General features: G+C 39.6%; 1 protein-coding gene across 9 annotated transcripts in view; it reads left to right on the top strand.

The window, feature by feature from the left end:
* LOC131688459 (neurabin-1) overlaps positions 1 to 16,945 on the top strand; it is a 277,301-nt gene that overhangs the window by 200,245 nt on the left and 60,111 nt on the right. The window contains exon 2 of one of the 9 annotated variants that reach the window (XM_058972737.1): positions 11,829 to 12,302. The exons of 7 other annotated variants lie outside the window; for them this stretch is intronic. In XM_058972737.1, the coding sequence (XP_058828720.1) occupies positions 12,263 to 12,302 (40 nt within the window). In that variant the 5' untranslated portion in view covers positions 11,829 to 12,262. Of the gene's footprint in view, positions 1 to 10,391; positions 10,703 to 11,828; positions 12,303 to 16,945 lie in introns of those variants that run through there. One more of the 9 variants, XM_058972735.1, reaches the window with a different exon arrangement.

Here is a 16,945-nt window from a genome sequence, read left to right as displayed (position 1 = left end):
CATGAAATTCAATACGGCAGCTGGATAATGAGCGAAATAAGTTTGTTCACAAAAATCTCATTAGCCCTTTTGAAGAATTAATATTGAATTATATAAAAATATGGTACAACAATTTCAGAACCCAATTGAATGTATTTTTGGAGATATAGAGCGGAACGCGCACGAGCGCCAAACAGGGGATTCACTAGACTACTACATTTTCGTGGTATCCTCATATTTCACTTTTATTTTCTTTTTCGAATCGGGGAAGATGGTTTGCCAACAAGTGTGAGGTCCAAACCATCTTACACTGGCTCTAGTGCAAGTGTGCCAAATCCATGCATAAAGGCGACACTATTGACCAATCCAGTTAGCTAGTGTGAAATATTAATCCCACAAAATTATAAAAATTTAAATTCTACAAATTGCATTTGCTTAGAATGTATCGTAATATAAACATCCTGCTTTAAAAATAACTCCCATAGACGGCAAAAAAACAAGATCAATGTCACAACATCGATCAGGTTTAAATTTTCGGCGCGTGGGCGTTTTCAGTCGAACATTATCCCACACTGCGACAGAGCAACCCGAATTGCATTATCCGTGAGTGATACGTGAAAATCAATAAACCAACCATGTCAAACAATTTTTTTTTCTATTGTTTTTGAGATCTGTTTGAAGTATCTTGACCAGCCTGTCCACAGTTGAGTCACTTTTGCCTTTATTGGCCGCTTTAATGGTAGCTGACAAAGTGACTCAAAGCACGAGTTTAAAACAAAAAATTAACAAACATTAATAAAACACGATAACTCAATCAGAAACTGGGTGACAACCATTAATCAAACAATGTTCCCGTTCGCGGGGGATGAATCAGTTGTTTGTATGTTACCACAGAATTGTAAATATGTGCGTATTCAAATTTGTCAAAAAATATAAATGACTGCTACTACTTGCCAAAAGGGTACGAGTGTTCGATGATGTCAACGTTACCGTCTAGACCTCTGCAACATAAATCGGGCTGAGTGCGTTAGAGTGTACCCGATCAAAAGTGAATAACGATATTGTGACAGAAAGCTGTCAACAAATAAAGTTGTGTTTAAAACCACTGCAAAATAGTGAAAATCGAATGTCACGTAAATCAATGTGGTTGCACATGTGCACTGTGTACTTTGATCAACAATTAAAATAAAAATGCGAAATTAAAATCAATGCATAGAATTAGACCAAAAAATCATATGATTTTACACTTTTATTAACATGACACCGCGTCATATATTTGACGGGTATTATTAGTGAATGTATTAATACTTTTCATTAGACCTGTAAAATTTAATCAGCATTTGTTGAGAAAAGCATGTGAAGTACATAACTAACATACATAATAACGGGAGCTAACGCATACGTGCCTTATCAAATAAACAAATTGAAAAAAAAACATAATAACGGGAGATATATTTTGATACCGTTTCGTTACGGTCACCTGATCGGGTAGCCAGCCAACCGTCCGTCGTCTGTCTGAGATATTAATACAAACCAATTCGTCAAATGACAAACCGCGCATTACGGCGAGTCCACCATATCACACGTTTTGTGAATGCGGGTGTTAGCTTGGTTTTTAGTTAATTCTTAATGCTGACTTGGACTTTGTTTTTCTGTTTGTTGAGCACAGTGAAATTTCACTTTCACTTTCATTTTGTTTTCTCTAACCAGCGACTTGTTTTGTTTTTTCTTTGACTCATCCAAGAAGGGGAGGCGAGTCACGCAACTTTTAAGCGTGGTTGTTAAAAATTGCAACAAAATATAACAATACACTCAGGTTTTTTTACGCGGGGGATACATGCCGCGTAAATGAAAACCGCGTAAATAAAAACCGCGTAAATTTCAAAATCCGCGTAAATGAAAACCGCGTGAATTTCAAAATCCGCGTAAATGAAAACCGCGTGAATTTCAAAATCCGCGTAAATGAAGACCACTTAAATTTAAGAATCCGCGTTGAAGGGAACCTCGTTGATGGATACCGCGTAAATTCCAAAATCCGCGTAAATGAAAACCGCGTAAATTTCAAAATCCGCGTAAATTCCAAAATCCGCGTAAAAAACCGCATAAAAAAACCGCGCAAAAAACCGCGTAAAAAAACTTGAGTGTACTTGTTGTTAGGGGATGGAGAATCTGACACTCATATGAAATAATGTTGAGAGATTTTGTTCAATAGATGGGATCCAGCTGTTCTAGTGATACTGAATGTAAGATTTGAAACAAGTAGGCCTGCGAATATTTACTGAGTTATAATAGATACACAAATTTGAAAGTAGTACGACAAAAATGAGTCCCTTTTATTCGATTTAATTTTATGATGGCCTATATTAAATAGTAGTACTAACAGTATAAAATATATGTGATCAACCAACTTAGCAATTAAAAATAGGCGCCTCTTTTGTGGATATTGCATGATTTTTGTATTGTGGACCCGGTTCTTTTTACTGAGTAAAATTCAGCAAAATCCTGATCAGGATAACATAGAAATTTAAAGAAGGATTCCATCGGAATACTGATATGGATTCCATTGGAACGCTAAGATTAATTTCTATAGAATCCTGAGAAGAATTCCATCAGAATCCTGAAAATAATTAAAATTCAAAAAAGAAGAACCTGGAAATGGTTATATCCGAATCCTAAAACAGGTTCCATAATAATCCTGGGATTCTAGAAGTATACTATCAGATTCCAAAGGGTGTACGGGAGAGATTCAAAATAGCTCAAAATGTCCAAATCTTCTCTGATAAGAGATTCAAGAAAATTTTACCAGCAGTTTAAAATTTCGCACCGACACATGGCATTTTACGGCTTGCTGCTTTATCTTTTTTGTAGGAGACTGAGACCAACACTTAGATCTGTTGTTACTTTATTATGGTATCTCTTTATAGCGTCCATAGACGGGAGTACTCCAAAGCTGACCCTGTACCGATTGGTTTCGTTCGGAAAACTTTCTTAAAGCATACGAATTTTTCGTACATATGATGAATCTATGGAAACGCTTTTATTTTTATTTCGAGATTTTCGTGAAATCCACATTTTCGTAGTCTTATTACGAATCTGTTTCTTTAATCAAACGAATCGTTCGATGAAATATATGAAGGTCTTTATAATATTTACGAGGACCGTTCGTTTTTTCGAAGAATCTCCAAAATAATCACTCACAAAAAGTCATATCGCTGAACGAATTTATTCGTAAATCTGCTATTGTTGATTGGGCGTCAACGCAGCAGAAGAGGTTTCCAAATTTTTAATTCTTTATTGAATAGCGGAGTTAAAAAATTTCTGAAATAGCCGAGTTCATGTATAATATTTCATTAAATCAAATTTGTGTCTTACGTTTAGTGTTCTTCTGTTCGTTTCGCGTTTCCTATGCCTTATCAATAACAAGAACGACTTGATCCTGAGAACCTAACGGCAATTGTAGAAATTGTAGAAATGATAACTGCAATTACATTGTTTTGCTCACCTAACTTTTACCGGTACCGTTTATACTATTAGTTTCTGTGGTAAGCGTTTCGCTGAACCTGTGGTGGTTATAGGTTAGTTGAGTGTAAATGCTGAAAATTATTTTTCTTACTACTTTTTGTACGGGAACTACTTTTAGGCCCTCAATGATCTTAATTTTAATCTCTTATAAATTGTAACATTTTAGAAATTAAGCTAGAATAGCTTCTTAATGTTACCAACTATTTTACTAGCACATCACTCGACTCACTTCCATGCTGTTTGCCTGACTTCTTTTGTCGATTTCGCCGTTGTACTATGATAGGGTAGCAATGGCTGTTGTCCGTGAACGGCTCATGTCAGGGAACCATGGGTTTGCGAGCAGATGTTGTCCGAGTGAAGCGCGTTAACCGAAGGGTCGTTGACAGCTATGAATAGGTTCATTTGCGAATCCGAGCATTTTCGTACATTGTAAATAGTTCATTTCGCTAACTAAAAATAATGGCGATTTGAAGAACGATTTTTTTTTATTATAATTTTGAATATTAAGTGTACGTTGCACGAAATTTATTCTAGAAAATGAAACTATTTTTAGTGATTGAAACGAAATGTTTCGTCATCTTACCAAAAGTTTATGTATAGCACGAACATTTCGTTAGTCGCACTATTTCATTTTCGTTCACTGGAGAAAGTTTTCGTATATTTTTGCATTCGATCTTGTAGGATCGCCAAATCTTAGCCAAATATCCAACGAATTGAAAAAATTACTTGACTTTTCTCCTTCACAAATTATTTTTATGAAGAGAAAAACTAACGGCTCCTACGCACCACAACGGTTTGGAATTATCCAAGAGATTTATTTAATTAATTTTAACCGTAATCATGTTAATATTTTGAAAGTGTTAAAAAAGCACATTTTTTGTTCCACGTACGAGTAAAGTGGGAATATTATAGACGACATGGGGGCAGAATTCAAAATCTAACCCAATGTCGTGGATTCCATGGCTTTGGGCACGGCACACAAATTTGTCATTTAGATTCCGAATGTATGATCTATGGTGCTACCATCCTACAATGGTGTGCCATCTTATGCTTCAGTGGCAGGTAACACGACTAAAAGAACGATGACTACCAGGCCTCCAACTTCGCCTTCTTTGCTACAACCGGTCTAGGTAGTATTAAGGAAGAAAAGTTGACTTTTTTACAGCAACCAATGTTTCAATTGATGACTGCAATGCTAAATTCTACTTCCATGTTTGAAGCTTTTCAAAATTGAATTTAAGGTTTAATAATGACTTAATTTACTAAATTGGAATGCTCGTTCATGTAAAACGTGCGAAGACAAATTTTTAAACTTCTTGAGGGTACATAATGTGCACATAGCCGTTGTGACCGAAACTTTTTAACACCAAATATTAAATTGAAGAGTAACTCTATTTTTGTTATTCATCGATTTGATCGAATTGTTGGATTCGGCGGAGAAATAGCAATAGCGGTTAATCGCAGAATCAAACATTGCGTCATGCCGTCTTTTGACACCAAGGTGATCGAGAGTTTGGGTATCGAAGTTGAAACCGATCTTGGTATCATTTTTATTTCTGTCGTATATTTACCTTTTCAATGCACCGGCGAGCAATCTAATTTTTTGACAATAAATCGGTCGAAATTCTTTATAATCGGTGATTTTAACGCTAAACACCAACCCTGGAATAATGCTCAAAGCAATTCCAATGGTAAACTACTTTTTAATGATTTCTCGGCTGGTTATTATTCAATTTTGTTCACGAATGGACCTACGTGCGATTCGTCTGTAAGGAATCGTTGTAGCGAATTGATTATACATGCTGACTTTGATTGTGATCACCTTCCAGTAACCTTGTCACTTTCTCAAGACGCTGTTTCCAAATCCATTAGCTCCGTGTTTAATTATCACTAAACGAAGCGGAAGCTATCGACCAATTAGTTTATTCTCTTCTCTTAGTAAATTATTTGAAGAAATCACCCTAACTAGAATGATGTCACATATTAATGAGAACTCTATTTTTTTCTTCTCGAGCAGTTTGGATTTCGTATTGGACATTAAACTACTCATCAACTTGTTAGAGTAAATAACATGATAAAGGCAAATTTTTCAGAGGTCCATTCCACTGGGTTTGCTCTTCTAGACACCGAAAAAGCTTTTGATAGTGTTTGGCACATGTTTGCTAAAATGTGGGATTTCAATTTTCTAATTCGCATAATAAAGATAATTAAAAATTATATTACTAAACTACCCTGCGGGTATCTTAACCGAATTGTATATTATTACTTCTGCTCTTCCAAATTTACCCGTAGGCTGTAAAAAGTCACTTTTCTGTGTTGATTCTAGTATACCTGTTCCAGGTAGGAGTCTTCGAATTAGAAAGGGGTCAAGGGTCACCCAATTGCCACGATTAGCTTTCTTTATTGTTTGTTAGTTAGTTTACAAGATTTGTTTAGCTCCCTATGCCCATGACAAGTAGGCCTAACTTTTCCTACTGCAAAAATCATTTAACTTCAAAAGCATGTTATAGGCCAAAGTTCCTCCAAACAATGTCCTAGCATGCGTCAAAACTGTTAGTGGTAGTGAACAGAGAAAGTCTATAAAACGTGATATTGATGACGTAGACGCTACCACTACCATTCGCCCTTAGAAACTGTCGCACATACGAGCACAGAGGCAGTTTTCGTTTTGACGCATGCTAGGACCTTCCTATAAAAGTACTTTGGTTATAGGCTTAATAATAATTAACCGAATCATGTAAACAATAGAGATGAAAAGTCATCACTTGTGGCTGAGCACCTGAAATGTTCAATTAGAAATGTAATGCAAGCTAATTAATATAAAATACCAAAATAAAATATATAAACCTGTTTTAATCCACCTAGAGGTGCAATTGTGCCTTTCTCATTTCTCCAAACAATGATACAATAGCTGGTTCGTACAATATAACATTATGGAAATGTCTTTCATTCTTATTACACTTGGTAAGTATATATAAAAGCACCTTTTTGCATTCATCGCGGTATCGGTTTGAATCGGAGTTTTCTATGTGATCGCACTCCACAACCCATAACTCCGGAGCCGGAAGTCGGATGGAGATGGAATTTAATATCAGTTTCCGGGGACGCAACACCTTTCGTTTGAGACTAAGTTGATCAAATCGGTCTAGCCATTTTCGAGAAACCAATATAACCGTTATTCTGAATTTGGATACTTCAGGATCCGTCGATGGTGGCCAGTGTGACCAAAGAGCCTTTGAATGACTGTTGGGGACCTAGATCTACAAATTCAACAGTTGTGTACATTTTGGAAAAAATTTCACCTTTTTACATCCATCGCAGAATTCGTTAGAATCGGGATTTGCTGCGTGATCGTACATATCACCCTGTAATTCAGGAACCAGAACTCGGATCCACACAAAATTCAACAGCAGCTGATGGACCTTTCATTTAAAATTAAGTTTGTCAAAATCGGTTCAGAAAATTCCGAGAAACCGATGTGGACAAATCAACAAATTTTGTTTTGTAACCAGCCAACTCAGAGAAACCGATGTGGACATTTTGTTAACAAATCCGCACATACACACACATACATACATACATACATACATACATACATACATACATACATACATACACACACACATACATACATACACACATACATACACACATACATACACACAGATATTTTGCGATCTCGGCGAATTGAGTCGAATGTTATATGAGACTCGGCCCTCCGGGCCTCGGTTAGAAAGTCGGTTTTTGGAGTAATTGCATAACCTTTCTATATAAGAAAGGCAAAAGAATAATATTTAATTAGCTTAATAAGCATGAGTTCAATGTTATCTTCATGTGATTATAATTTGGAAAGGTTGGTGGAATGGGTTTGAACATGTAGGGAATGGGGGGTTAGTAGAGTGGGAGTGGAGGATGCGTCAAAAATCCTTCATCTTATTTCGGTATACGGGGTGGATGAAGGAAATGCGGGCGTGAGGGTGGTCTAAGAGGAGGGGAGTGATGAAGGATGGTGGCGGAAGGGCAAGGCGGGGGGAGGGGCGGCGACGCAATACTCAACTGCATATTTTGCCTTCCATTTGAGACTTGGTTTGAGAAAATCGGTTTAGTCATCACCGATGAACCGATGTGACTTTAATTGTGGAATATGCCCGGAATTCCGGAATCGTCGATAGTGGACAATATATTCAAAGAATGTTTGATTGGCAATCAATGATCTAGATCTGCGATTAGAAGTAATTTGGTGACCATTTCAATAGTTTTTAGCCTCTGAGGTATTACGATTGTACCGAATTGTATGGGAAATTCCAGTGTATCCTTACTAACACCCCTGTAACTCCGGAAGCAAGAGTCAGAGCCGAATGAAATTCAGCAGCAGTCAATGGCATTACTGTATCTTTCATTTGAAATCAAGTTTGTAAAAATCAGTAGAGAATTCGTTGTGTAATGGGTGTGATATTAGTTTAGGAACTTGGCGGGTTCCCCGGGGGCGTCATGAACCGTCATAGGTGGCCAATGTGGTCAAAGCTGCTTTGATTGATCATTAGTGATCCAGACCCGCAAACTAGAGTAATGTTACATCAATTTTAATATGTTTTACATCATTTGATCATCATGGTGGTACCAGTTTATATGGGAATTTGCTGTGTAACCGCACTCTTCAACCCGTAACTCCGGAACCGGAAGTCGGATCAACTAAAAATTCAATAGCAGCTTATGGGAGCGTTATACCTTTCAGATGAAACTAAGTTTGCGAAAATCGGTTCAGCCATCTCTGAGAAAATTGTGTGAGTTTAAATGACACACACACATACACACACACACATACATACACACACACAGACATTTGCCGATCTCGACGAACTGAATCGAATGGTGTATGACACTCGGCCCTCCGGGCCTCGGTTAAAAAGTCGATTTTTACAGTGATTGCATAGCCTTTCTTTATATGAGAAAGGCAAAAAATGTGCAACATATACTTATCATTTCTGTATGATGCCGAATTGTAACTTCGGAATGGTAAATTTTGGAAAAATAATACCGAAGCTACCGTAAAATTGAATAGATGTGCCTGACTCCTAGCTATGGGCGAATGGTTCAGCTCGTGTGCCAACTTAAATATCGATGTCAGTATAGAACAATAAAACTGTTTGTATTATTGACCACTCAATCATATGACCTCATATCAAAAAATAGAAACCCAAATCAAACCAAACCGATAGTATGTCTTTTTCAACTTAATTGAACGTGACAGATAGGAAAACAAATCGATATTCAATCTCTGCACAGTCTGAAACTATCGATTTTATCTTCAACATTTCAACACTGCCTCCGATGCTCTCTTTAATCTTGTTGACTTCTTTTTAATTTGTGGTTTCCGTCCGTTTTTGTTTGTATGTAACAGCAATGAAACTTACTGCTTTTAAAGTGTTAGTATCGATCAGATAGCTGCACTACTTGTTGATTATAGCTCAAGATTTGTATACTTGAGAGTAAGACAGGAATTTACGGTTCTCTTGTGTAATAAATACTATTGCTTGTAACATGATTAGGGGTCTTGCAGCAAATTAATATATAAAACCAATTTATTATATCTAACGGCGCGATACATACACACGAAACAGAAAGAGTATTTTTCAGAAATGAAAATATTTTATTAGAAACAAAATTAATATTTAAATTTCAATATAAATCTAAAATCTTTGAATAAGCTTCAAAGTTCCCAGAAAATATTTTTCTCTTTTTCTTTGGGTGACTAATATTAAGCCAAATTTCTTTTCCCAAATAAGAAAGAATCAAAAAATGATATTTCACCAGTAGCTAGTGAATGGATCACTACCGGTTGTTACTTCATGTTACAAGGCAATTCGCTTTTGAAGTCAAATGATCGTTTTTCGAAACCGATAAAATTGAATTTCACGTTTCAAATTCATATCATCCGTAAGTGGCAATGTCTTGGCGGCTAGTTGGACACGCAATCCAAAAAGGCATGAAGCTTGTCTTGTCCTTCCTTTTTGGAAGAGAATTTTTGCTTAGCGATGAAACGAATTATATAAACTTTTAGTTATTTGACGATAACTAAAAGTTTATATACAGTGTTAAATAAGATGTGTGTTAAGGATATTTTCAGGACACTCTTTCAAGACTTTCGAGCTTTAAACGTTCTCTGGATTATTCGAAAATTTCAACATTAAGACTTCTTTTAAGCTAAATATCTGGTCCTACAACATCCCACAACAACTCGGGTTTCCTTATGGATCTATTCCACACTGCACTGAATCGAAACCGCACAACCTTTAGATAAATGACAACTATACTGAAAAAGTGGCAATCTGACATCGAAAGTCAAAACAAACTTAACTAAGTCAGTGCGAGAAGTAGTGCTAATCAGATTTACACATAATAGTTAGTGATTTTGTCATTCGATAACGATGCGCAGGTCATTTGAGGGTTACCTAATAGATTGTAGCTATCCGTTTACTCCCGTCAGTGTGGCAGAAAAGGTGCAATTTTCGCATGGTTCATCATCATAGTGATTCGTAGGCAAAGAAATGTTTCACAAGTAAAGTTATGCCATTGCTTCTGCAACTACGGAGAGAATGATAAAGAAATAAGGGACCATTCATAAATTACGTAACGCAAAAATTGCCCAAAATTGACTCCCCCCTCCCCCCATGTAACAAATTGTCACAAATTTCTCCATCCCCCTCCCCTATTACGTAACAAATTCCAAGAAAAAATATGTTTTTCTTCGGTGAAAACATGTTACGTAACGATCTAGCTAACTCCCCCTCCCCCCTATGTCACAACATGTCACAACTTGTTGTACCCTCTCCCCCCCCCCCCCCTAAAAGCGTTACGTAATTTATGAATGGTCCCTAAGTGTTGAGTAGTTCTCAGGGTTCTCGTAGGAGAACCCCACCAACGAGCGTGGTGAGTTGATTCGCATTTGAGAAAAATGCAGTCATGGTCCAGTGTCGAAAAGTTGCTTTTCGTGACACTCATCGTCGAATAACTGATTCTAACTTATTAGCCGTTAGTGCGTTTAAAGTGCTGGTAGTATGAGTGAATTGTAAAAGATATACTTAGTTTTTCGAGGAGTATTCTATCGGAGATCGATTTAGGCAAATTGATTTCCGGAGCTGCACTGCAGGACAACTGAAAATGTGCCTGAGCATTCGACGGTTCTGCATTGATTGTAAAGGTAAGCATTTTATTAATAACGTGCCATTAATGAATTGGGTTCAATCAACGCTTCGATTTCCTCTCTTCAGTATATGGCGACCGGCTTGACCATTATGTGGACGTTAAGTTCAAAATGGATATTGTGGTTATGTTCACATAAAACAATTGGTGTCGGATAATGTCCCGTTAAAACTGAAGTTCTGACGATTGATATCTGTTCTAACGGGACGTCAACCATCATCACTTGGTCGGTGTTAAGTCAGACCGGACTAAGTGACAAAACATCAAAAAATGAGGTAATGACAACACTGGATAAAGAATTTCTTCAGCTACATTCATGTTTTGCCAGATTTGAAAGTAAGAAAGTTTTTCCAAAACAAAATAAAAATCACAATAAAATGTAAATCTAAAAATTCGAATGAGCTCTGAGCTGCCCATAATCGCAAGTTAGTCCCATGTTCTATGGGATTCCCTATCTACATGGGACTGACCTGCGATTAAAGGCAGAGAAGTTCCAAGAAAATATCTTTCTCTTCTTCTGTCGGTGATTAATATTGAGTCATTTTTTTATAATCAGAAAGGAACAAAAATGATTCCATCAGTAGTTCTTATATTATTTTAATAGCTGCAGTCATTCAACCAGAGGGATTAATTTACTTTATAATTTCTCCATATCGAAGAGATATAAATAAATAAATAAATAAAATAAAGTTGTCGTTTCGTATTCGACTTATCAGTATTTTGCATCGTTTTGTATACCAGTTAGCAGGGATAGGATGCTGCTCAGAGAAAATCACGACAAACATTTTATTAGGGCTCAAAAGCCAACTGTCAAAATTCACTTTGGAGGGATATTCCGGATGAACCGTTAATCGCCCAGCACAGCCGTTGATAGCAAACAAAAGAGAAAAATTTCTCCCAGAACAACTTGGCTTTCCTTAAGGATCCATTCCACTTTACACTGAATCGAAACCGGACAACCTTTAGACAAATAGCAACTATACTGAAAAAAGTGACGTCGAAAGCTAAAAAGGAACTGAACTGTGTCAGGCGAGAAGCAGTGCTAATCAGATTTACACCATTATAGTTGGTGTTTTCATCATTCGACAACGATGCTCAGGTCATCTGAAAGGGTTACCTAATAGATTGCAGTTATCCGTTTACACCAGTCAGTATGACCTAAGGCAGAAAAGGTGCGATCTTCGTATGGTTCATGACAGTGATTCGTAAACATAGAAATGTTCCACAAGTAAAAAATGGCATAGCTTCAACTAAAGAAAGAGATAATGAAATAAGTGTTGAATAGTTCTTAGGGTTCTCGAAGGAGAACCTCTCGAAGTGTGTGGTGAGTTGATTCATGCCAGACAAATCCAGTCATGCCCTGGTTGTCAAATAGTTGCTTTTTGCGGCAGTCATCGTTAAATAACTGATGCCAGCTTATTAGTAGTCAGTGTTTCAAGAGGTTAAGTTGGTAATATGAGTGAGCGGTAAAAGATCTACTTAGTTCTTCGAGGAATATTCTATCAGAGATCGATTAGCGCAAATCGGCTTCCTAAGCTGCTCAGCAGAACGATTGAAGATGTGCCTGAGCATTCGACGGTTCTGTATTGATTGTAAAGGTAAGAATTGTACTAATACCGCGCCGTAGATATGTTTGGCTTTAATGTTTCGATGCCATCTCTTCAGTGTATGCCAGCCAACTTGATTACTTAAAATTTGAATTTCCTGCTTTTAATTTTTTCAGTTAATATTAACTTTTGTTCTTCCAGAAAATGATACTGATCGTATCTATTGGATTTAGTGTTTAGCAATCGGCTCAGTTTTGTCAGCTACTGACGAGGAGAATCCGAACGCATTAACGCCTAGGTAGAATTATCGTTTGTGACGTTAAATGGATTCAACATAGCACTCGGAGGTGCGTTACGAAGATCTGAAGTGGAAATGAACGAAGCCAACATCACAAGATCTCTCATGCTTCTTGACTTCGCGAACGATATCTACATCATTACCGTTGATCGCAGAGCATTGGAAGAGGCATTTGTGCCGTTTAAAAGGGGGAGGCTGTAAGAATCGGACTGACTCTTATGTGACAAAGTAGTAGCTTATAGAGGTCGAGGCGGGCCGAAAGGTGTTGGATTCGAGCTGGTAATTGATGGGTGCGGTACGAGGCTATCTACGAATTTATATATCTGGGAACACTCAAGGATGCAGAATGCCTACCTTTTCCACGGCTGTAATTTTTCTGCCTACATTCTCCTTTCTCATACGACGCTGCTGTCGTTCGCTAGTGCAGGACGCCCAGTGCTGTACGGCAGCCTGTAAGCAAAATGCTGCCCCCATTACAGCCACCAGACGCGATCGGTACAGCTTCTCTTTAATTATTTTACACTTTTTAATATATTTAATCTATTCAATATTTTTAATCACAAACGACGACAATGAATGCAGTTCATTTACACCACGACAGACATTAACGCTTTCGTGTGCGGATCTCCCTTTGAATATGCAGAGAAAAGTGTACAAGGCGAGAGAAGAAACTTTACTACGCCACACTCTCACCAAGCAGTCGGAGTACAGCATCAAAACAAAAATGTATTTTACTGCTGTACGGAAAAGTGTCCTCGGTTTGGCTACCGTTCTGGCAAGAGCAGTGGTGATGTGTCGCTGTAGCGGGCTTGTGCAAATGCAAATGTACTGGAAAAAATGTAGTTTACCGGTACCATTCTCATCCCTGGGAACACTAGTGACATGTTATAATAATGTTAGCAGAGAGGTAATAATTCGTATTACGACGGCGAATAGGACTTTCTATGGTTTGTGCAGTCTACTAAAGCTCAGTAGTCTACGAACGCGCACACGAACCGCTGTTTTTCTGCACAGTTATGAGACGTTGGCGTTGAAGGAGACAGACTATCGAGTGCTAGAGAGAAGAAAGGCGTCGGAAAAATTCTGCCCTCAATACTCGGCGGCACATGAACCACGCGCTATCGTGAGTGTGATGAAGCACGACAGACTACAGCAGGCTGGGCATGCAGCACGAATACCAGAAGGAAGGTTTTCAACTTCGGGACATACTCTGTACCATACACGCGCGACGGGCGTACATGGAGACTGTTTATTGACAGTGGGTTTGTTCCAGCTCATTTAATCCTCCGGCAGTCGCGTCATTGTTTACTTTTGCACGAGCGTCTGCAGCTCTATGACGATTCCGCCTGAATTTCAGAACGTGCGCACTTAGTGCATTACGCTTTTAATGTGGGAGCAGCGTTATGTTTTAAAATTCGTAAAGCATTTTTTTTCGTTAACCTAAAAGTTCGGGGAAAAATTGCTTTGAAAAACAACCGTATGAAAAACCTGGACGAATTTCGTTGTTGCATCCACCCGGGCTCCTTAACCGACAAGCTGTGGAGACGGATAAACACGCTCAGCGGAAAACGCCGCCAAAACGGTTATTCCCTAGCGAACAATAACACCGCTATCACGACCCCGAGGAAATCGCTGACAGAATACGATGCCACTTCCAATCCCTGCTGTTTTCGTCCACCACAAAAGCTACACTACAAGCCTCATCGACACCCTTCACGCCGGACTCCACAACCACCTACAATAAACCCTTCAATGAAATGGAGCTCGTCGACGTCAGTACCGTCCGTAGGGAAACCGACGTCTCCGACAGTGTGGGCTACCCAATGCTCTAACACCTCCTCCCCCGGAGGATAAAGGGGCCTCCTAGATTCATTTAACCCTATCTGGGATGGCGGGTCCTTCCCAGAGGATTGGAAACTGGCCCATGTTGTACCCATCCTAATTAACTTCCGACCAATCAGCTTGTACCTCGAAAACCCTTGAAGAGATGGTCAACCGTCGACTGAACACGTGGCTGGAAGATCACAAACTTCTCGATCCACGACAATTCGCCTTCCCATTCGGCACAGACGCCCACCTAGGCTTCCTCGGAGAAGTTCTGGACAAGGCCACATCTGAAAACCTTCACGCCGACATCGCCATCCTCGTCGTGGCAAGGCGTATTTAAAGACCTCAAAGGGACCATCCATAAATGACGTAGCATTATATGGGGGAGGGGGGAGTTTTGTATTTTGTGATGATGTGTGACGACAGGGGGGGGGGGGGGTAGGGGGTCATGTCATGCTACGTAGCTTTTTTAAAGGGGAATAGGGGTTGACCTGATGTCACGACAATCTTACCCGTTTCATCTAACTAACATCGTTTTTGATTTTTTTTAATTTTTTTACGGGGACAACGAGGGGGGTGAGGGTTACCGTCAAGCTACGTAATTATCAGGGGGGGTATATAGAATTTTGTGACGAAATGCTACGATGGGGGAGGGGGGTGTTAAAAATCACTCAAAAAATGCTACGTCATTTATGGATCATCCCAAATGATGGGGCCTGCAGAGTAACATCGCCGTTTCCGAATGTGACGCTATTCCTTGTTAAGATGAACTCGCTTTTCGCTGTGCTACCCAGATGCGTCTACGTATTCGTCTACGCGGACGATATCGTCTTAGGGCCCTGAGAAAAACGATCCTGCGCACATGGATATCACTCCGGGCGGTCTTCAACGTGGTCGACCGATGGGCTCTCAACATCTCAGTCGAAAAATGTGCAATCACCCACTGCTGTGGTACCCACCACCTAGCAAACTTCCGACCAATCCATCTCAACAACATCACCGTCCCTTTCCGGAAAGAACCAGTCGTCCTCGGAATCATCCTCGACAGAAAACTAACGATGGCGGCCCACTACCAACGTCTTAAAAAGAACTGCGAAAGCAGAATGCAGCTGGTCCACACTATCATCCCAAAAACAACCGCAGAACAGCACTGATTATCGGACGATCCCTAAACTTCGCGGGATCGAATTGACGTGCTGAAACCTAGAAGGGCTCTCCACTATTCTCGGGCCATTATACTACGAAGCGGTGCGGATAGCCTTCGTGCTACTACCGCTAAAGCAGCCTGTGTTAAGGCCGGAATGGTATCCTGCCGCTGGGAAGCAACTAGAGTAGCTTTCAAACGGGTACTGAACTTCGGGCGACGAATGCCCCCTACGTACCATCGCGGCCATCATATATCAGGACTTTACCAACAAGTCCCTCCCAACCATCGTCCAGCTGCATCCTGTAAGACCACGGGCCTCACACAACCCCCGACCAATTATCGACTATAGTCTCATCCGCTCAATAAAAATCGGAGACTCCCCAGAAGCATAGTGGCCAAATACAGGGAACTTGTGAATCGGCGAACTGAGAAGCGGACTCTCCTTCCGTCTACCACCGTCCTGTTCAATCTACAGAGCGGAAGCGGTTGCTATTGTAGTGGCAATGATAAAAAGAACCACCGACGGACCAACAGTCATTTTCACTGACTCCCCATCAGTTCTAAGAGACATCGCTTCCGAAACCTCTACAAACCCCTTCGTACAGGCTATCGAAAGCCGCCGATACCACCGGTATCAAAGCAAACAAATATTGCCGACCGTCTAGCCCTACACGGCAGACGAGGCCACAACCACCGATATCTACAGAGACTTCAATAACAATCTGCACCACGGATTCACCCACCACTGGCGGAGATCCTAAGGTCACACACAAAAGATACGGTTTGGCGGGATCTATACAGGACATACTAACCAAAGACCCGGTCCGGGAGGAAGTCATCTTCCTATTTCTGAACGATGCCGGTATAATAACAAACACCAACAAACGTACGCGGGTTCTCTACCACACTCCCCGGAAATGTGGGAACGCTCCCTGCGGCCCTACCTGGAGTACTCAACTACTATCGAAGATCCCAAAACAATACCCCAACGACCAACATCAAGTACCACCAATGCACAGTGGGAAAAAAGTATCAAAAACGCGACTTTACTCAATAGCCTGATAGAAGGCTAAGCAAAATGCATACTTCTTATGTGAAAATGTCTGGGGAATCGATTGCAGGTATTTAAAATGACCGTAAAGTACGCTATCATGCCCGTTTTGCCCCAATTCCCCTTATCGTTTGAGATTATGTTCAAAACTGAATATATAACTCGGAAGAAAGTCGGTTTCTCGGCTGACAAAAATTAGTATTTCGTATGGAACATCGATTGAAGTTAATTACAATAATCTCACGAAACGTATACACCCATTTTACCCTAATTCTCCGTAAAACTAAAGTTTTAAGTTAATCCTGGCTTTATATTTCGGTAAAGGGCTATGCGGCTGATCGAAAGTGGTAATTCTTATTATAAAAGTCCAG

Source organism: Topomyia yanbarensis, chromosome 3, assembly GCF_030247195.1.
Source record: "Topomyia yanbarensis strain Yona2022 chromosome 3, ASM3024719v1, whole genome shotgun sequence".
NCBI classification, from domain to species: Eukaryota; Metazoa; Arthropoda; class Insecta; order Diptera; family Culicidae; genus Topomyia; species Topomyia yanbarensis.
Note: the sequence above shows the minus strand (reverse complement) of the source record. Positions and strands in the feature narration are given on the sequence as shown.